The sequence below is a fragment of the Miniopterus schreibersii genome, assembly GCF_964146895.1.
Source record: "Miniopterus schreibersii genome assembly, chromosome: 6".
NCBI classification, from domain to species: domain Eukaryota; kingdom Metazoa; phylum Chordata; class Mammalia; order Chiroptera; family Miniopteridae; genus Miniopterus; species Miniopterus schreibersii.
Genome location: NC_138107.1, coordinates 30,023,662 through 30,045,755, shown reverse-complemented (window position 1 = coordinate 30,045,755; position 22,094 = coordinate 30,023,662). Strand labels below are relative to the sequence as shown.

General features: G+C 38.1%; 1 protein-coding gene across 2 annotated transcripts in view; it reads left to right on the top strand.

Moving 5' to 3' along the window:
• The first annotated feature begins 280 nt into the window (after nt 1-280).
• LMBRD1 (LMBR1 domain containing 1) overlaps nt 281-22,094 on the top strand; it is a 133,365-nt gene continuing 111,551 nt past the window's right edge. Inside the window, exons 1-3 of one of the 2 annotated variants that reach the window (XM_081140025.1) lie at nt 281-591; nt 6,446-6,622; nt 16,267-16,327. In XM_081140025.1, the coding sequence (XP_080996151.1) occupies nt 517-591; nt 6,446-6,622; nt 16,267-16,327 (313 nt within the window). In that variant the 5' untranslated portion in view covers nt 281-516. The remainder of the gene's footprint in view (nt 592-6,445; nt 6,623-16,266; nt 16,328-22,094) is intronic. The other variant, XM_081140026.1, reaches the window with a different exon arrangement.

Sequence of the window (22,094 nt, the reverse complement as noted above, 5' to 3'; positions counted from 1 at the left end):
TGTCCCGAGTCAGCCATTCCTGGAACCTGGTGAGGCCTACTAACCACACCACTGTGCCTCGGGCACTAGGGACAAAGTTCCTCCCGGGAGGCAGCGGGGACACCTAAAGTTGGCGTGGATCTCAGATACACTCAGTCCCGCCCTAGCGGGCTCTCCGGCTTTTCCTGTAAATCAGCTTAGGCCGCATTAACCAGGATTTCAAAAGGCGGCGTTGCTGTGAGACATCCTCGCTTAGGCTGTCGCATCACCTCGGAAACCTGCAGCGCGGTGACGTCACGGTGACGTCAAGGCGTCCCGGCGCGCCCTGGCCCCCAGCGGTGCCCGCCGCTCCGCCTCCCGCCAGGCCCAACGCCAGGGGACGCTCGAGGGCAGGGTCTTCTTGGCAACCACTTGCCCCGCCTCCTTCATCCCTTTAACCTTTAGGGTGCGCGGGCGCCGCGTCCCGCGCACTCTCTGCTCCCTCCCCTCCCCTTTCCTCACCCGCTGGGCTCGGAGCCGTCCGGGCCGGAAGCGAAGATGGCGGCGGAGGCTGCCAGCGCGGCTTCCGCGGAGCTGGTGATCGGCTGGTGCATATTCGGCCTCTTACTTCTGGTAGGAGAGGCGCTCGGAGTTTTCCGGTGTTTGGACGAGCGGGAGAGAGGGAGGGGCCGGCCCCGCCGCTGGCTCTTCGGGCGCCGGGGACCCTCCCGCCCCGCCTTTAGCTTGGACAGTTGGGGGCCGAGGGGCGACTACTCCGCGCCGGGAGGGGGCGGCGCTGGGGCTGGGGTCTGGGTGCTGGCTCCCGGCCGCTTTTGCTGTTTTTCCAGGTGACGTCTGCTGTCGCAGGTTTCCTTTCTCGAAACTCTTGCCCGCATCCCTGACGGGGGCCCTGGGCCCTGGGGCGGGTGGAGTTGGCGACGGAGGGCGGGGGGTTGGGAAGGGCAGGCGGCCCTGGGACCCTGTGGGACGGGCCCGTGGGGTGGGGCAGCGGCCCCTGGTCTTGGCGAGCTCTGTGGGCGCTGGCGCTCGCTCAGAACGCGGCCTCTCCGCTCCTCTTTGCCCGGTTCCCCACCTTGGGGGCACTGAGTCCCCAGCCTTCTCAGCCCATTGTGCGATTGTCTTGGTGACACGCCTGTTCGTTCTTACTTCCAGGTTTCACATTCGTTTCCAGTCTGTTGGTAGGTGTAGAAAGAACCCTGTGTGGGGCAGGCTGTGGCCCTCCTGCCTGCCAGTGTCGGGGGTGTATTACCACCTATCCGACCTCAGGCGCCTTCTTTCCCAGCCGTCTTATCCCTGCTCATCCCATGAGCACAACGTGGACACTAAGGGCCCTGATGACCTAGTTTTTAATTCTTTCCCTGTATTAAAACCCTTGGGCTATTTTGTGTGGGATTTCGATTTGTTTCTCTTCCCACTCTTCCCCATTCACAGCTCATTGGTCTTCGTTCAACCCTGTTGTTGCTTCAGTCCCGAAGTGTTATAGCCACTTTGCATTTTGAAAACAAGTACAAACAAAAATCAAACATTTTTTTTTATCTTCACTTCTGGAAATCAAGCCTTGTTTAATTTTACTTATTAGATGCCACACGGTGTCTACAACCCATGTAATATGTTTTGCTAGTAAATGTTGCAGCTCCACCAGAAACTACCAAAATAAGAAAAAAAGGGAACACTTAAGAAAAGGATTCTCTTGCTACTTTTGCTTTCGCAGAAAATAGTACTGCCTTTATACGGTGACGAAGATGGGAAATGGAAACCCTAAAGCTTGGCTGTGGCCTGCAGTTGCCCGTCCAGTCCTGTACTTTGAGAGTTCACTGGCTTTTCTAGACCGTCATATTCATTTGGTTTAGAAGAAAAACAAGCATGTAACCAGTATCAAAGTCTAGTGGGAGTATCTTGGCAGTTATCAATTAATAAACATTTTGCATATAGCAGTTGTGCTGTAAACTGTAGGAGGATGCAAACAAAAGAAAATGTGGCCTTTAAGAAGACCTGGAGATAGGTAGGAAAACAAAAATTATTGAAACAGCTACTTTAAGTACTGAAAACCAAAGTATGATTTTATGAAATAGGACTCTAGGGAATAGAAAATAATTTTGGAAGAAAGTGTAATTGAGATAGACTTTGGATAGATGAAGATGGGAAGGCACTTAAGTTGATGATTTTACTGTAGGAACAAACTAAAATGAGAAGAATTAAGGAGTTTGCAACTGGATGTTAAAGTAGAAAAAAATAGGAATCAGGATAATTGTTTATTTTTCTGCAGATCTCTTTAATTCCTGGTTTATTAGAAGAGAGCTGGATTTTCATGTCTGCTTCTGCATTTAGTCTTTTGAGATACATTATTTTGGTTGAAGTATATGAAGACAATCCAGTTGTAGTGATAGTTAGAAGCAGAGGAGTGTTTTTTAGATAATTGTGGATGTTGTTCTTTAATACTACACCAAAACTCAGTAATAGAAGCTTCTTAAAGGTTACTTGCAATATGGAATCTGAAACCCTATCAATGAACTTTTTGTTCTGTTTCATTAAGGTCCATTGGTCCATGTTGTACACTGAATGGATCTTTTCACCATGCATGGTTTAACATGATGCATTTGGTCACTTAGAAAAAACACTGGTTCACTGAATTATGCAGATCTTCCAAATATGGATATGTTTCATTAGATAATACCAAAATTTCACATTCATTAATATTACTGATCTTGTCAGAAGTAGTCCCAGAAATAACTATTGAGAAACAGTCACTCTTAGTTTTAGGTACTAGTTTTCTAATATTCTAATTTTTATTTGAAAGCTTGAATTTTATCTTTGGCAACAGATGTGGTCAGTTGCTTTCCTTGAAGTGATAGGCTCCCTTTATTCATTTCAACAGAATCTGCCAGATAGCCAAGTCTGAATAACCATAGTCGTTCAGTTGTGCTTTCAAGTAAAAATGATGTTTCTTGCAAAGAGTGCCTAGTTTAGCTTCTAACTTGTACATTTAAGTATTGAGGTACCCACCTTTCCTGGAGACAGCCATCACACCTTGGTTCACAGCAGCAGAACTTAAATGCATACCTCACATTTTCCCACACAGAATATTAAAAAGACTTGAGTTGAAGTTTAATAAAGTTAATTTGTATTGCTTTTTTGAGCACAGTTAAGTTGTCTTTGTTATTTTCCTCTTCTGTGAGTATGTGACGGTGAAGAATATAACTACTGGTGCAGTTTGGTGCCATTGTCTGGACTCATGCTTAATTTGCCAGAAGTTTTACTCACCATGTCTTATGCACCATGAGTGCGGATACCAACATTGGGGAAAAGGCAAATGACATTTTAGTATTGTTATGAGAATAATTTTCGAATTGCAAATCCTCAGAAAGGGTTTTGGGACTGCCTGGGGTCTTGGGGACTTAACACTTTGAGAACTGCTGCCAGTCATCTAAAGAATCAGAACACTAAAATTGACAACTTCTGTAATCTTGGGCAAGTGGAGTGGATTTCTTCTGCCACATAAGGAATTTTTAGATCTAGTTCCTCCAAGCTGATTATCTGTGTTTACTATATCACATTCAGACCCTTCTTCCTAGTCTCCCCAAGATCCTCAATTTGCCTTACACCACCTTTCAAATTGCGTTCCCCATTACTATACAACACTGTCTCCATTTCTGTAAAGCAAGTTTACTCTTGTTACTCAAAAGTGAGGGCATCGCCTGGGAACTTGCTAGAAGTAAAAAAGCATAAGACCCCAGTCCTACTGAATCATAATCTGCAGTTTAACAAGATCCCAGGCAGTATGTGTGCTAATTAGTTTAACAAACATTCATCTGTTCTCATTCCTACCTCTGTCCCAGTGGCTCTCAACCATTACTGCTCATTAAAAACAACTTGGGAGTTTTAAAAAACCCTAAAGCCCACACTGTTTTAATCAGAATCCCTTGGGAGAGGTTGGGGACTGCTCTAAACCTTTCCTTATAATTGTTAGCAAATTATATGCTAGTTTTTTTTTATGAACTGCTCTAAGACATTATTTTATATGACATTTAATAATAATTGTTGATATTTGTTAATCAGTTACTATGGCCAGGCACTGTGCTAAACTCTTTGCATCTCATTTAATCCATTTAACCTGCTATAAGAGTATTCTTATTCCTATTTTATAGATGAGGATTTTGGTTTATTTTATAATATAACTACTGATAGATTTACCCCACATAAACAAAAAAGCTCTTTGGGGTTCTCGGTTTTAAAACTGTAGAGGGATCCTGAGACCAAAAAGTTCTGGAACCTCTGGCTTAACAATTTTTGCCTGGGTTGCTCTTCCATGAAGGTGTATGTGGTATTGGCAAACTATTGCCTATGCAGTAGTAATAACTCACTTTAAATTTTGTAAAAGTGTGGATCTTATTGAAACCCTACAAAAAGTTTATTGAACACTTTGTGCTAGGTACTGCTAAGGATAGGAAGATTAGAAAGATAGCTTCTAATGACTTCAAAATAACTTGAGGAATGTTTAAAACGTGTGAATGTATTTAAAAACAAACCATTGAAATATTAATATAAAACATTTTTTGAAGCATAATTCCTCCCCCCCGCCCTGCCTGGTGTGGCTCAGCAGTAGAGCAGCAGTCGAGGATCCAGGAGATCGAGGTTTGATTCCCGGTCAGGGCACATGCCTGGGTTGCGGGCTCGATCCTTAGCAGGAGTTGTGCAGGAGGCAGCAGATCAATGACGACTCTCATCATTGATGTTTCTATCTCTCTCTCTTCCTCTCTCTGAAATCAATATATATATATATTGATATATATATATATATATATATATATTTTTTTTTTTTTTTTTTTTTCTAAAAAGAAAAGAAAAATAATCCCCCCCGAAAAATGAGTAAACAGATAAAATCGTTTGGGCGTAGGGTGTTTTTTGTATTGTTTGTCTGTTTTTGCTTCAGTATTCAGATTTCAAAGTCTACATTCCCTTCTCACTTTATTTTTTCCTGATGTTCAGACCCAATTAAAATGTTAGTAATGTTAGGAATTTACATGCAACAACTTGGATGTATTTCACATGCATTATGTTTAGTGAAAAAAGCCAGGCTCGAAAATGACATACTATGTAGTACATTATGACGTTCTAGAAAAAGCAGAAGATACAGGAACAGATAACAGATAGTGGTTGTCAAGGGACAGAGAGTGAAGAGAAGGGCCAACCACTAAGCTGCAAAGGGGATTTTTCTGCATTGATGGAGCTGTTCTTATATCTTGGCGGGGGAGGAAAATTTGGAAGCTGTGAAACTAGTGAAGTATATACTAGTTAGGTGGATAACTAGGACACTCAGAAAGGAAACAACAGTTGAATCTGTTGAAAAGAGTGAAAGGATAAAATAATGCCTTTGTCCTAGAGCTCTTACAGACCTTATTTAAAATAGGGGTTCTCGAGTTTGGCTCAGATTGGAATCCTCAGGCATTTAGAGTGTGGATACCTGGAGGAGCCTCACTTTCTGATTGAACTGACTTGGGGGGAGGGCATAAGGGTATTTAAAAACTGCCCAGGTGATTCTAACACACAGCCAAGGTTGAGAACAACTGATTTAGTATATATCTGCAATCTCCTATAATTGAGCACAGCAGAGGTTCTCAAAATGTAATCCCTGGACCAGCAGCAGCCTCACCTGGGAAGTTGTTACAAATGCAGATTTTCTGGCCCCACTTCAGACCTGAATCTGAAACTCTGGGAATGGGGTCCAGCAGTCTGTGCTTTAATAAGTATTCCAGGTGATTCTGATGTTACCTACACTTAGAGAATCAGGAGGCTGAAGTCCTATACTCTGTGTTAACCAGTAGAAAGGCATTGGTAACTATTAAGAGTTCCTGCTTGATTAGAGGTGTCAACCTCAGTACCTCTCTGAGTGTACTTTTTTCACTGGAAAGTTCCTTGCAATGCACATGTATCCATTTTCAGTGTGCACTTCTTTTTTTGGTTTAATTCTCTTTAAAATTTGAATTATAGTGTAGTGTGTCATAGTGATTATTGGCAGTTAGTCTTTAGCTGAATGGTACTCTTAAACTGTCATAATGGGGCAGAAGTTAATTGCAATTCAAGTTATATTCTGTGATGTTTCAGTAGAATAGAACATCCAGTTATAGCTCCTTTAGGTTGGAGAGCTCTATAGAGGAAAAGTATTCAAAACTTGTTTTAACTATCCCATTATGTGGAACCATTAATAGTTGAATTGTGTTTTGTGAGGATATATGTAACAGCACTGCTGTTGTTAACTTTTACTAGTTTTTTTGTCTTTGCACCTAAGTGAGGTGGTTCTGCATTCATAAAATACACTTTGAAAATTATCAATCTTAAGTTTTTAGTAAGGGATAGTGGACCTCTTTTACACATCAAGTTTCCCATTGGAAACTTTCAAACACATGCTAAAAATCCGTTTTAGAGAATACATAGAGCAATAACAACATTTCTTTTTGTTCTATTTCAGGCTATTTTGGCATTCTGCTGGATATATGTTCGTAAATACCAAAGTCGGCGGGAAAGTGAAGTTGTTTCCACCATAACAGCAATTTTTTCTCTGGCAATTGCACTTATCACATCGGCAATTCTACCAGTGGATATATTTTTGGTTTCCTACATGAAAAATCAAAATGGTACATTTAAGGTAATTATTATACTATGCAATTTTATTCCCTCATATTCTTGGCAATTAAGTGCTTAAGTTTAGCAGTCTAGTATATATTGTGCTTTATTGTTGTCTCGGAATAAATGAGAGTAGAAATGCAGCAGAGGGCCTGAGAACGTGACAACTGACATGAAAGACTAGAAACAGACTATTGAGTGACATAGAACTATTTGACAACCCTCCAGATTTGAAGAATGCCTTTTGTTTATTGTAGTAGGTTATATTTTTGTGCTTCTCATAGCTTGAAGTTTATGTGACTTGATTTACATTAATGCACTAAATAATTTAGAAGGACTTTTGTTAGTGGCAGGTCAGAATCTTAATCTTTATTTCATAATGAGTACTTTGAGTCAGTATGGTATAGTGAAAAGACCACTAGGCTGGGAATTATAAGAGCTGAGTTCTAGTCTTGGCTCTTAACTGTTTGGCATGTAACTTTGGCAAAATCAGTTAACTTTTCTAGTCTTCACATTTCTCCTTTTTCTGGGGGGTGGGGGGAATTGTCATTTTAATTTTTTAAAATTTTTTATTGTTTTTTAAAATATATCTTTATTGGTTTCAGAGAGAGGAAGGGAGAGGGAGAGAGAGAGAGATAGAAACATCAATGATGAGAGATTCATTGATAGGCTGCAGCCTGCAACCCAGGCATGTGCCCTGACCGGAAATCGAACCCTGATCTCCTGGATCCTAGGTCGACTCTCAACCTCTGAACCATGCCCGGCCGGGCAGAATTCTCATTTTTATTTATTTAAAAAAAATTTTTTTATATATCTTTCTTGATTTCAGAGAGAGGGAAGCAGAGGGAGAGAGAGATAGAAACACCAATGATGAGTCATTGGGGATGGAACCCGCAACCCGGGCATGTGCCCTGACCAGGAATCGAACCTGGATCGCCTGGATCCTAGGTCGATGCTCAACCGCTAAGCCACACCCGGCCGGGCAGAAGTCTCATTTTTAAATGAAGGGTTTTGGACTGGAGGATTTCTGAGTTCCTTTTCTATTATGCAGATTATTTTAAGTTTCTTATTAAGTATAAGCTTTAAGTATAAGCTTCTATGAGGCAGGAACTGTGTCTTATTTATTGTTGTATGCCCAGTGTCTAACATACATGTAGATACTTAAGTATTTGAATGAAATATTATTTTAATTATCTCAATAATGCATGGTTCCAAAATAAGTTCCTAAATTCAGCCAACTGGGTTTAAATAATTTGAAACTGTTTTTGTGGTTAGATTTAGATATATTTTGATTTCTGTGAAAACTATAGTTATTTTCTGCAGGTCTTCATTTAGCAAGTTTTTAATTGATCCAAACTAAAAACAATATGTGCCAAATACTGTATGAACTTACACCTGTTGAATATTTACTATGTATCAGACCCTGTCCTAATGGCTTACATGTATTAACTGCCTTTAATCTCCCAAACAACCCTATGAGGGTAGATAGTATTATCCATGTTTTTATGGACAAGAAACCAAGGTTTGGTATAGACATAGCCTGTCTATAGCTCATAAGTGCTGTAACTAGGATTTGAAGCTCTGCAGTCTGGCTCCAGAGCTCTCTGTTCACTAGGATCTTTATCTCTATCTATATCTTAGTATTCATTATCTCTTGTATAATTATTATTTGAGTAGGATATTTTTAGTTTTGAATTTAGAATATTTGATTTGTTTAGATTTTGTGGGAATATGTTTTCATCTTGAAATTTCTCAAGTAAGTGTTTTCATGAAAGTATGAACTTCCATTTAGATTATGTAGTAGTTCTGGGACCATGCTTAATTTAGTAGTATTCACTTTCTGGGTACTAGTTTTTCTTTTGTTTTGTTTTTGTTTTTTAAATCCTGAGATTGTATTATACTTCTTTGACCAAGACTTTAAGAATTCACCCACTTAAAGAAGCAAAAGTATTACCTATAAAAATTTAGGGCACTTGTTTTATTAAATGTTCCCTAAGAGAAAAAATGTGTAACTGTAGTCAGAGTGCTTATTTTGTATTTGTTAAATCTAAACGTGGCACCATTAGTTAGAAGGGAAAAATTCCATGGTAATGTATTTCCTCCATTTTTAAAAACTTTCTTCTTCCATTATTAAGGGGTTATTTTTTTTCAGCAATTGTGTGTTCTCTTTTATTCCTACTCTTCATTTACCTAGTTGTCTCTATTTAGTTTTGTTTGTTTTTAGCCAGCTTAGTGCTTAGATAATGTATCAGTCTTTTCCCCCAATATTTTATACTTTTTCTTTTTTAATGTATATTTTAAAATATCCTTTGTTTCCCTTTCTGTTTCTTTCCTTTTTTTGAGGGGAAGGGGTTAAATTCACAAGGGTTTTCATTTGAAGCTGGCTTATGCTAATTCAAAAGTAGAACTGAAAAGACTTTTGAAAAACTTTTTGCCAGTAGGTTGTAGAATGTATTTTCTCTAACGTTATTGAAGAATTCATGTGAAGTGATTAGTGAAAGATAAGTGCAAGTACTTAAGAATTAGTTCTTCAGACTTTGTGCCACAATTGTAAATTTAGAGAAAAAATATGCAACAGTGGCTGTAATATATCTGACCCTTATTAGTTAGGATAAATGTGTAAGATATATTGTTTTTCATGATGAATTATATTGTATCCTAAGTTTTACAATGTGCATTTCTTATTCCTAAATAAATATATGTACTCTCTAACTTTCTCGATGTCCACCTCAAATATTGAAGCCTCTAAAGTGATTATGGCCTTGCTTATAAGGTAAACTCCAGGTGTCAATGATGGCTATCATTTGGCTGAGGAACAGAGAGTGCTCAGGCTTTTCGATCAGTAGGCAGTCCACAATACTTTCTCGATTTTGTCTTAGTTACCTACCTTCCTAGCTATCTCTGCCTTCTTTTGTCAAGGCCATGTTGTAATAATGTTCAAGTTGTTCCCTCTGACTTTTGTTCAACACATGGCACTATGAATAATTTTAGCCAGAAAATTTTTTTATTTTTCGTTTTTTCGTTTGTGAAACAGTTAACTTTATAGAATAAAAAAAAAACAACTTTAGCCTGTGTCACTCAGTTGGTTGGGTGTTGTCCCCTGCATCGGAAGGTTTCGGGCTCGATCCCTGATCCCTGGTGAGGGGTCCTACAGGAGGCAGTTGATAAATGTGCTCTCACAGCGATGTTTCTCTCTTCTCCCTTCCTCTCTCTCTAAAAGTCAAACTATTCTTTAAAAAAAAAAAAAAGAATAGCTAGAAGTATTTTATTGCATTGTCTTGTGTAGTTGGCCAATAGCTATATACACAAAATGTACTAATTGAAGAAAATCAGAAATTGATAGTAATGTGAACAAATATTCTTTATTTTATACAGTGTGTAAAATTAAAATAAAATTAGTAGATAAGGTATGGCATCAAAACATTAAATTAAAAAAAGTGTTTTTATTGATTTTAGAGAGAGAGGAAGAGAGAAAGAGAGATAGATCAATCCTGTTGCCTCCTGTATACACCCTGACCTGGAATGTAACCGGCAACTCTTTGGTGCACCCAGTGACACCCAACCAACTGAGCCACACCAGCCAGGGCCACTTAATGTTTTGACAGCTAAAATATTCATATCTTACTCCCTTCTCCCAGTGATTAATCTCTTTATGGCCTGTTTTGAAAAATCAGGATTGAACTCTCTCCTAGTGCTTCAATCCTACTCTCAAATTGAGGTAGTTGTATCTTGAGAACTTTGTACTTTTTATTGCACCTAAATATTTTCATTCACTTAATATTTATTAACCATGTAATATGTACCTGATGAATTTGAGTGCTGGAGATTAACGATTAAAACAAATGAGGCTGTGCTCTCATGGAGCTTACCTACTGTAAAACCAGACCAACAGTAAACAACAAAACAAGCTAACTTCATAGTGATAAATTCTATGAAGAAATATACTAGATTGATGTGAGAGTGTAATTAGTTGTGGGTAATTTAGATAGGAGGATTTGAAGGCCAAATTGCTGAGGTAGGCCAGACTGCTGAGGTTGCTTGAGACCTGAATGAGGAGAAGTCAGTCAGGTGAAGAGCCAGAGGGAGTGCCTTTAGGGAGAAAGAATCAACAAATATAGAGGCCCTTTGGCAGGGATGAGTTTGGCCTGTTTGGCTGAAGTAGGGTGTTGGAACTTGTGCTTTGATACTAGCTGAGATCAAGATTGTTCATGACTTTTAAGTCATGTTAATGAGTTTAGATTTTTTTCTAACTGCAATATGAAATTAATGAAGGTAAAAGATAAAGGTGGCCCTGCCAGTGGGAAGCCCAGCAGTTGAGCATTGACCTATGATCCAGGAGATTGTGGTTTGAGTCCCAGCCCGGGTTACTGGCTCAATCCCCAGTAGGGGGCGTGCAGGAGGCATCCGATCAATGACTCGTAACTAATGTTTCTACCTCTCTCCCTGCCTCCCTCTCTCTGGAATCAATAAAGACATATTTAAAAAAAAGAAAAGAAGAAGATAAAGGTGGGTTGGATTTGAGTGGTGCTAGTAGAGAAAAAATGATTAAAATTGGTATATATTTATATTTTGGAGGTAGAACTGCTTGAATTTGCTAAAGGATTATATATGGAGGGTGAAGGAAAAACAAAACTGAAGCATAGATGCCTAGGTTTTTGTACACCTTGAAGAAATAGGGAAGCTTGGAGGAATAACGGTATATGCATGCACATGAACAGGAGAGGGAATATATTAGAAAGAGTTGTAATTAGGGTAAGTTACCATCAAAGTTCCTGTTATATGTTTTCAAGTGGAGGTGTCAACTAGAGAGTTGAAGCTTCAGGGAGACTTTAGAGTTGGAGTGAAGTATTTGGACGTCATCAGCATATGGATGTTATTTAGAGCTATGGACTGACCAGTAACTGGGGAGACTGAGTAGTCAGAGAAGGCATTGGACCATGGATTAGAGTGCTCATTATGTAGAGGCCAGTTGAAGGGGAAAGGCTGTAATCTAAGACTTAGGAAGAAAGACAGAAGAGGGAGGCTATGACAATCAGAAGAATGTGTTTCAGGAAGAGAGAATGATAGCTTTTTCAAAGAGAAATGAGAGAGGTAGAAAAGTGACTGTGGGCTTTGGTCAGTGGTAACCAGAGAGCATGAAGAGTAATTTCAGTGAGACAGTGGGGTTGTCAGGTTGGAGTGGGTTAAATGTGGACTGGGAGGGAATGCTGACAATTTTTTGGTGAGTTTTGTCCTCTAGGAGAGTAGAGAGTTGGGTCAGGGGAGGTATTTTTATTTGTGGTGGTGAAATGTGGATCTCTTTGTTGTTTAATGGAAATTACTAGGGTTTGTGTACTTAAGCATTCAGTAGAGTTGGAGAAATTTTTGAGAGCAGAGAGAGGTTATTATTGCAGGTATGGTATCCTTGAGAAGGCAAAGGGGTTGAGGTGGGAGTGTCTCAGTGAAAGGATTGGTATGGGCACCTAGAAGAAGGAAGACCTAACAATTGAATACAGGTGGAATTTAGGTTTTAGATTCGGTAGTAAGTTGAGTGAGCTCTGTTCTTTTGGCTTCAAATTATTTTAGAGACCTCTAAGTTAGTGTTTTTCAACCATTGACATTTTGTGCTGGATAATTCTTTGTTGTGGGGGATTCTTCTGCAGGTTGTAGATGTTTAGCAGATCCTTGCCTCTACCCACTACATGCCAGTAGCATACTGACCTCCCCCAACCCCATGTCTGCAGACATTGTCAAATGTTCTGTGGGGGACAAAATCACCCCTGAGTGAGAACACTGGTGTAAGGTGAGGTTATCAGGTAAAATTGAGGAGAGGCAAATGTAGTTTGGGGTTGGACTATTTCAAAATGTCACCTGAAGAATGGGAAAGGGAATTTTATATATGTGACCCATTACATCTTTTTTCCTATGGAATTTATACCCTTTTCCTTTCTTTTGAAATGTTTTTTATTCTCTATTTAGTATTAGTTCTTGGTTGTTTCACATTCCTTCGGGTCTTAAATGACTCTAAAGTTCCTTTTGGTCTACTCTGGGAGGGGTAGTTTATAAAATGTATTAAGGGCATAGTAGTTCTCAAAATGTGGAAGAAGGAAGGTTTCATAAACTAAGCTCTTTTGACAGTACATCAGATACCTTGGAGGCAAGACAGTGTATAAAAGCCAAATACACTAATAGTTCTTGAGTGATGTTGTATATTTTACACATAGTTTTAGCTTTAAAATAGTAACAGTAATACTTTCTTTTTGGCACAAGATTTGGTTAAACAAAAGAACATGGCGGAGTAAAGATACTAAATTTCAATGAATCGTTGGCTTTAAATTACCTTCAGTCTCTCTACATTTAATATTTTTTCTGAAGTTGGGGGTCTTGTTCAATTTTAAAGTTTAACTTTTAGGAGATTCTCAGTGGATATGTTGATACCTCTTGGGGTTCTCTTGGAAATTGGTAGGGAGTTTGTGTAGGATAGATGTAATTATGCTGTTTGAAAAAACCTTCAAGTTTCAGAAATCTTTTTAAACTTCTGTTTCGATGTATAAACAATCACTAAAGAAACACAGCTGTTAGGAGCTGAAGCTTTGTTTATGTACGTATTCATTTAGCTACTTGAATCATGGATGAAAAAATGTCCGATCATTGCATAGAATTCTCCCCAGTGCTTTTCCATTCTTATGTACTGAGCACTACTTACACTTTCTTTCCATTTTTTCTGTATATGTATGGGTGTCTCTTTTAGTACATTTTTTAGACAGACTGTTAAAACTGTTGGTTGCAACTTGTTCTGTTTCCCCACACTCAAAATTACTTCATGGATGTTCATTTATGCCAGTTTATATAGATTTCATTGTTTTTAATGTCTATGATATTCCATGTTATGAATCTACAGTAATACATTTCACCATTTCTCCCTAGGCATGTAGATTGTCTTCAGTTTTTGTTTTTTTTAATATTTTAAACAATCCTACCCTGAGTAATGTTGGGTAAAGGGCTCATGGTGAAAAGGTCAATAAACATTACTTTGTTGGGGCTGGAATTTATGGGGATAATGATTAGCAAGCACACAAGTGCTTACATACTTGACATTCTGCAAAGATGTGAGCTTTCTTAAGGTGCATGTACCTCAGCAGAGGTGCCTCTACCTCCTTCTCTTATGGGACAAGCAGAAGCGTGACCTTGTGGGTAGATAAAACACTATATACTTGGGTTTCAAGAAGTGTGAGCTTAGATACAAGTTGTTATGGGGCACTAGGACATTCCAGTTGCTGAACACCTAGAAACTTTGGGCTTTTTTTTCTCATGAGTATGTAATTGAGATTGGGTGCAGCTCCTCCTACTGTGTGGGAAGGGGATGCCCCATTTGAGCTAGCTTCTTGCCAGGCAACCCAGTAACAGATCTTGAGGTCATTCAATGGATAGTACTACTCGTCTTAAAACATATCTATGTACATATAGCTTTCCTGATTTATGTGAATCTTTTTTAGGATAGATTCCAACAAACAATGTCTAGGTTATAGACTATCTTTCTTACTATTACTGTGTAGGAGATAGCTTCTCTTCCACACTTTCCACTACTGGATATTATTGTTTTAAATTTTGCCACATAGGTAATCTATTACTATAATAATAGATTTTTATGTTTTCTTAATAAAGTTTAGTAATTGGGTGAATTCTTCATCATCGGTCTTATTTTAAAAATTTTCTATGTCTTGTGTTTTTCAGATGACTTTTAGAATCATCATGTCAAAAAAACCCTAGTAATTGGTATTTTGATTGGCAATATATAGTATTTATGGATTAATTAGGAGGGATTTGGTATTTGCAGTCTTTTCATGTGGGAGCATGTGACTTTCCATTTATTTAGATCTTTTTAATAGTCTATAATTGATAGTTTTCATTACATAGTTAACGAATTTTTCATTTACCCTATTAAGTTTTCTTACAGTCTTAATTGCTATTGGAAAAATACTATTTTTATATGGTTTTTGTTTTTATTGATTTTTAGAGAGAGAGGAAGGGAAAGGAATAGAGAGAGAGAAACATCAATGAGAGAGAAACATCATTGCTCTGTTGCGTCCTGCACACCCCCTACTGGGGGTCAAGCCCTCAGCCTGGGCATGTGTCCTGACCTGGAATTGAACTGTGACTGCTTGGTTCCAAGGTTGAAGCTCAACCATTGAGCCACACTGGCCAAGCCAAAAACACTATTTTTTATTGTGCGTTGTATGTCAAGGTTTTGCATTTGTGGTGCTAAATTTGGATTTTCTACATTTTTCTTTTAGGTATTTATCAGTATGAAATTCATAGATATTCACTGTTAGAGGTCTTCATAGGTTAAAAAGTAAAGAAAAAGAAAAGAAATCTAAATTATTTTAGGAGAATTAAATGTGGATACTCTTTCTTAAGAGTCCTTGTAGTGAAGTGGGATGTTGATACTGACTTGAACTTTGAAAGTATATGGAAAAAAATTGACCTACATATACTTAATTTGATCCTTTTTACTTAACAGCAGTCACTTAGACTCTTTAGGTTTAATTTTTCATATGCATAAAATTTAGGATATTCAACAAAAAGACTTGCCATTATACCTCACTTCTGATTTATTAATGTACATATTTTTTATTTGAAAGGATTAATTTGAATGAATTTTCTAAGTTAAGTTACTAATTTAAAGAACACTTATGTGGAATGAATTTGAAGGAGCTTAGATTGACTATTCTTTTAGGTGTTTTTTCCTTTTTATTAAATTTATTGGGGGTGGTACTAGTTAACAAAATTGTACAGGTTTCAGCTGCACAATTCTACAACACTATCATCTGTATACTGTATTGTGTGTTCACCACCCCAAGTCAAGTCTCCATCTATCACCATTTATCTTTTAGGTATTTTTAAATTGGTTTTTTGTTTTTTGAGAGAGAGAGAGAGAGAGAGAGAGAGAGAGAGAGAAAGAAAGAGAAAGAGAGAGACATTGGTTTGTTGTTCCACTGATTTAGGCATTCATTAGTTGATTCTTGTTTGTGCCCTGAATGGGGATTGAATGTACAACCTTGGTGTATTGGGAACACACACTAACCAACTGAGCTTTCTGGCCAGGGCATCTTTTAGGTAATTTAAAAAGTATATCTATTTGATGCTCAAATATCTTCTTTTTAAAATACAAATCATATTTGTCATTCACTCTGAATAAAAATTCATCACTTAAGACAAAGTCCAAAATACTTAGCATGACTTACTAGTCCTTCAGACCTATCGCCTTCCCCTCCTCCTTCACTCTACCTGCTTTCTCTTCCCTTTCCAAAAGCTCTGGTGAATCTGTTTAGCTTTTTACAGTTGTTTTCAAACTCTCCCATGTATGTTCCTTTCTTCCCTCCTTTATATTTTTTTCTTTGAGAATGACCTCTCTTCCTTCAGCCCTCAGTTTAGAGTTATTTTGGGATACCACCCATGATATTCAGTCTGAGTTAGGTGCCTCCTGTTTTTATGTGTTTCCTTAAATTAGATCTATGTTATCACTTTATCTCAGCATTTACTTGTCTGTCACTTCTTAAAGGCATAGACCATACCTGTTTGAGTTGATAGATTTGTAAGTGATATTCAGTCATATTAATACTTAATTATAATTGTTAAGCAAATGTATGTTTCATTAATATTTCTATTGTTTCCTTTTTGTCCTAGGACTGGGCTAATGCTAATGTCAGCAAACAGATTGAGGACACTGTATTATATGGTTACTATAGTAAGTATCTTTCAGTTTCATTTTTTATCTGGGCTGCTAACCAAAGTATAGAATAAAGCTAAATATAAACTTTGAATTTTGATATTACATTTGAGATTACTGTTCAACACCAGAAATAAGTAACATAGCATTCATTCTCATAATCCTGAAACTTCTTTTACCTACTTTGCTTTATATAGGTTTACTTGTAGCACTTCTTTGTGGAGATTCAGTCCAGTTACTTTAAATTTCAGGTCTCTTCCTTTGTTATCAGTACCAGTTTCCCACTTGCACTCTTGATTTAAAAATTCTGTTTCCTAGCAATTTTTTAAAATATTGATACTAGTAGACTGTTCTCTCTGGGGAATTTGTAGCATAAACTTTACTGTACTGTACAGAGCCCATTTAATCCAGGGGATTATGGTTGGTTGTTCCTTCTCTTCCTCATTTCCTTTCTCTTCCTTCCCTAATGTTGGATTTTAAAAGCTTCATAATAACCACCTAAATGTCTCCAATTTTTTAACTTAACATAAGACTCGAGTTTTGTTTTGTTTTTCTTGTTGAATATATTACAGATGTCCCCTTTATTCCCTCATTGGTCCCCTCCACCCCGCATCCACCCCACCTCCAGGCCTTCCCCATAGCAATGTCTGTGTCCTTGGGTTATGCTTATAAACATATAAGTTCTTTGATTAATCTCTCCCTGCCCACTCCCCCACCCCCACCTTCCCTCTGAGATCCCTCAGTCTGTTCCATGCTTCTGTGTCTCTGGATCCATTTTGTTCATCAATTTATTTTATTACATTCCACATATAAGTGAGATCATGTGCTACTTGTCTTTCTCTGACTGGCTTATTTCACTTAGCATAATACTTTCTAGTTCCCTTTATGCTGTGCCAAAGGATAAAAGATCCTTTTTCAAAGCTGCATAGTATTCCATAGTGTAAATGTCCCACAGCTTTTTTATCCACTCATCTACTGATGGACACTTGGGCTGTTTCCAGATCTTAGCTATTGTAAATTGTGCTGCTATGAACATAGGGGTGCATAAGTTCTTTGTGATTGGTATTTCAGGTTTCTTAGAACATATTCCTGGAAGTGGGATCACTGGGTCAAATGGCAGTTCAATTTTTAATTTTTTGAGGAAACTCCGTACTGTTTTCTATAGTGACTGCACCAGTCTGCATTCCCACCAGCAGTGTCCTAGGGTTCCCTTTTCTCCACACCTTCGCCAGCACTTGCTGTATGTTCATTTGTTGGTGGAGCCATTCTTACAGGTGTGAAGTGATACCTCATTGTTGTTAATTTGCATCTCTCTGATGATTAGTGACTTTGAATACTTTTTCATATGTCTCTTAGCCATCTGTATGTCCTCTTTGGAGAAGTGTCTATTTAGGTGCTTTGTCCATTTTTTAATTGGATTGTTTGTCTTCCTTTTGTTAAGTTGTTTGAGTTCCTTGTATATTTTGGATATTAACCCTTTGTCAGATGTGTCATTGGCAGATATGTTCTCCCATACAGTGGGCTCCTTTTTCATTTTGTTGATTGTTATCAGTCTCTTAATGAGCCTCAGGCTGTAGAAACTTCTCTGGGTAGGGCAAGAAGTTTTCCAGCAGGATGGGGCAATTGCTTCCCCTCAGGCAGAAGTTGCTTAGAAGAAAAATGTGTGCCTGTGAAAGATGTCCTCTGCAGTCTGGGGGAATGACAGCACAGGAATCCAGAGGGGTGCCCTCTGATCTCTATCTCCAGAGCCCACAACTCTAGACTCCCCTCACACAGCTCCAGTCCACTCTGCCCCTCTCCCCTGGAGCTCAAGGTGAGTGGCTGCACATGAAACTTGTTGGTTCTCTAAGAGGGTGCCTGCAGTTCCAGCCACCTCTCCCTGGCAGACAGAAACCCAGCTGCTTTTCGCAGCCAGATGTTATGTGGGCACCTTTCTCGGTCCTGGTTCTCTGGGCTGGGAAGCCCAGCCTGGGGTTTAGCCCCGGAGTCCTCAGTGGGAACCCCCACAGCTGAGCTCTCCCTCTGGACCTTCAGCTGCTGCCTGTGGGAGTCCAGCCAGCCCTCTCGCATCTGCACTTCCTACCAGTCTCTGTGTGGCCTCCACTTTTCCTCCTTGGTTATGAGGGTGCTCCCCAGCTCATCTTCAGTTGGTTTTCAGAGTGGGTTTTCTGTGTTTTAGTTGTAAGTCCAGATTGGTCCCGGGAGAGTGTCAGCATAGCTTCCACTCAGTCTGCCACCATCTTGGATCCCCCAAGACTTGAGTTTTTATAAAAATGTGTCAGTGCTGAGTTAGGAAAGGGATGCTATTTTTTTTTTTTTTTTTTAAGCACTAAATCAAGATGTTGAATAAGATTTCAGTGGGACACTAAGTTGGAAACTAAAAAAACATCTGCAGAAGTTTCTATTGATGGGATAATTTTTTAAAAGGTTTTATTAGATATAAATTTAGCTGCTTTGGCTCTAACCTTTGCCTTTTCCCTTGATCGAAAATCTATGGGACTTGAAATTCTCTCCTTTTGGTATAGATTTTAGAAATGTTTTTATGATATTTTAATATAGAATTTATATTTCTGATGAATACATTGACTATATGATAAAATTTAAATTTGACCTGTTAAATTAAAACTTTTGAAATGGTGCTATATTAAATGAAATCTTGCCTTTTCAATACAAATTTATTGGAAGGCTATAAATTGGATCTTCAAAAACAATTTTGTGGCAAGGGGTCTGTCTCCTGTGTGACATTAAAGTGTATTTATGCTGTGGAACAAAGATAAGCCAACTTTTATCTTAGGGCGGCCCAGGTTCATACAGCATATCTTATCATTGAACCTAGAGGCTATTGTATTAATGTATTATAACCAAGGTTACAAAGACTTCTAATTAAGTCTTCTAAAGTAGAATGCTAATTCATGCAGCTTTTTCAGTTGATTTTATGGAGAGAATTAAGCCTACAGAAAATTATTTTAGTCATTTTTTTTCTCTCAGTCCTTCTAAGAATAGTGTGTCCCTAGTAACATTTTAAGTGCATGGGAGCTAAGTTAATCTTTATAAACAGTAGATTACTTAGGGACTTGGTTTTGATTCTCTGTAGAACTTGAGGTATAGTGGGAAATATAACTATCTTGGGATGGGATAGTTGAGACACTGATCTAGGGAAGAAATTTGTGTGAAAAGCCAAATTATGAATAGAAGATTTCTTGATGACCATGGAATCAAAGCAGAAAGGCTTAATTTGATATTTCGAGATGTTAAAGGTCACCTTATTAGTGGGTAGCATAGTCCAAAGTGGATATTACTGCTTAAGCTGGAGCTGCTTGTCATAAAATGAGCTGCATTTTAATACATAGTTTTGGTAATGTTACCTATGGGAATGCTTAGCAGCTCTGAACCCCCAGGGCAGTTTCAAAAATCATCTTGGGAACCTTTTTTTTTTTTTTTTTTGAGAGAGAGAGAAACATCCATAAAAGAGAAACATAGATTGGCTGCCTCCTGCTTGCATACTATGGGGATTGAGCCCACAACCTGGGCCTGTGCTCTGACTGGGAATTGAACCAGCGACCTTGTGGTACATGGAACAATGCTCAATCCACTGAGCCACACTCTCCTGGCATCATCTGGGGACTTTTTAAACAATAGCTAGGTTACATCCAGAGAGATTCTGATTTACTCTTGCATTTTGTTAATATCCCCACTGTTCTTTTTTTTTTTTTTTAAATGTTTGTATTTTGGAAAGATGTGGGGCTCAAGGTGGTGGATTCAAGTTTTTCAAAAACTCTAATTTTCTCTTGAAAGCTCAGGTTTTATTATTGGCAAAAAGTATTCTCACTTATTTCCTTTGAAGTGACAGACTGACCTTACTCATTTTTCAGAAAGTCAGTCCAGAATTCAAGTCTGGATAAACCATTGCTTATCTGTCAGTTCTTTTTTCCAGTACAAATGGTGTTTGAAAAAAAAAGTGAATAGTGTAACTCACAACTGAAACAGCACAAGTGCTTCTCACAAGTATGCTTTATGTGTACTTCCCTTCACACAGAATATTAAAAAGTTGTGTACTCAGGGGTGGACATCTAAGAGAATTATTACTGCTTCAGAGGGACTTTTCCTGAAAAAAATGCTGCTGCTGGTGAGTGCTTGGTGGTGAAGAATACAGTAGCTGCTAGTGGAAAGGCAAACAACATCTTCGTATTATTACGAAAATAATTTTCATGTTGTGAATACCATGAAGGGATCTCTGTTAATCCTAGGTCTGAAAGCTACATTTTTGAGAACCTTCTGTTACATTAATGGAGCTTTGGTGTGATTTTTTTCTGGGAAGTTTGCAGAAGTCTGGCAGCTGCTTCTACCCACTGTAAACTTCCCAGCTGTTGATTGGATAACAGTCCTCAGTTTACTGAAGCTGCTTACAAAGGAAATAGTTTCTTGGAGCTTGTTGAAGAAAGAGAGGGTAAAGTTTTTTTTAATTTCTGTCCCTTTGCCCTATACTCATTCTCAGAAGGAGACTCCCTCATTTGAGGATGTTGTGTCCACCCCAGAAACATTAACAACTCATTCCTTTTTTCTTTTTGAATATTTTAATTTATTTCTTCATCTATATCTTTAAACTTCTCACTGCTTTTGTCTGACTTCTTTTGTTCTTGTTTCTGTTTTAATCTCATGTTTGAGCCTCTTATGCATTTTTTATCATTTATGTGTTTAACCTTTTATCTGAGTTCTATTTTTGTTTCAGAATTATTTTAACCTCTAGAATCTTTCCTTTTATTGTAATTTATTATAAATGTTTACTTTATTTTAATGTTTTCTGTAACTTCTTGAAATTTTTAGTTTTAATTTTTTCACTACCTGCTTTTAATTGCTTTTGAGTGAAATTTTCTTTTACCTAGTATTTTTTCCTAACTGCTTGTTTTGATTTTGCTTGAATGCAGTGGTTGTAGAAATGGGGAGGGCCCAAACCATAAACGGGAAATATTCAAGGCTGTTGTGTTCAGCTCTTCTGTAATTGTCCTACCACTTTCTCCTAGATGTTCTTTCTCCTCTTGACACCAATTCTAAAGCTATTATTTTTTTGTGTAGATATAAATTGAATCATATAGTATGTATTGTTTTCTGTTTGGCTTCTTTAGTGCTCAGCATTATATCTGAAATTCCTCAGTATTGTTGGAGGTCAGAGTACTATGTTGATTCTCATTGCTATATAATATCCCATTATAATAACATACCATAGTTCGTTTATCCATTCTAATATTGATGATCATTTGGGTTTTCACTTTTTGGCTATTTCAAATACTGCTGCTATGCGGATCTTGAATAGTAAAAAACTCTACTGCATTATTTTTCATTGTATGGATGCCTTTATTCAAACAGTTCCAGATTATTGTGTTTAAGTTCTTTTTTTTATTAAATAATTCTGTAGTGAAAATAGGAGAGTGTATCAGTCTACTCATATTTATTCCATGCCAGGCCTTTTAAGCACCTAAGTTTCTCCTCATTCCCTATTGCTCAAAAATTGTACCTGAAGTCTTTACTAAGTATTTTGAACTAAAGGTTTACAACCTTCTAGCATTTAATTTGAGAAGAGTACCATGGGACCGGAAATCATTTAACTTCTCTGTGATTTCTCCACCTGTGAAATGACAATGAATAGTACTTACTTCATAATGTATCATGATGAGTGTGAGATACTACTTCATAGTGTATTGAGAGTGTGAGATATGTGGATAGCGCCAACTAGGTGTCATCTGTTGCTGTTTTAATTCAAGCCAGCTAAGAGAGCAAGAGAAACTTT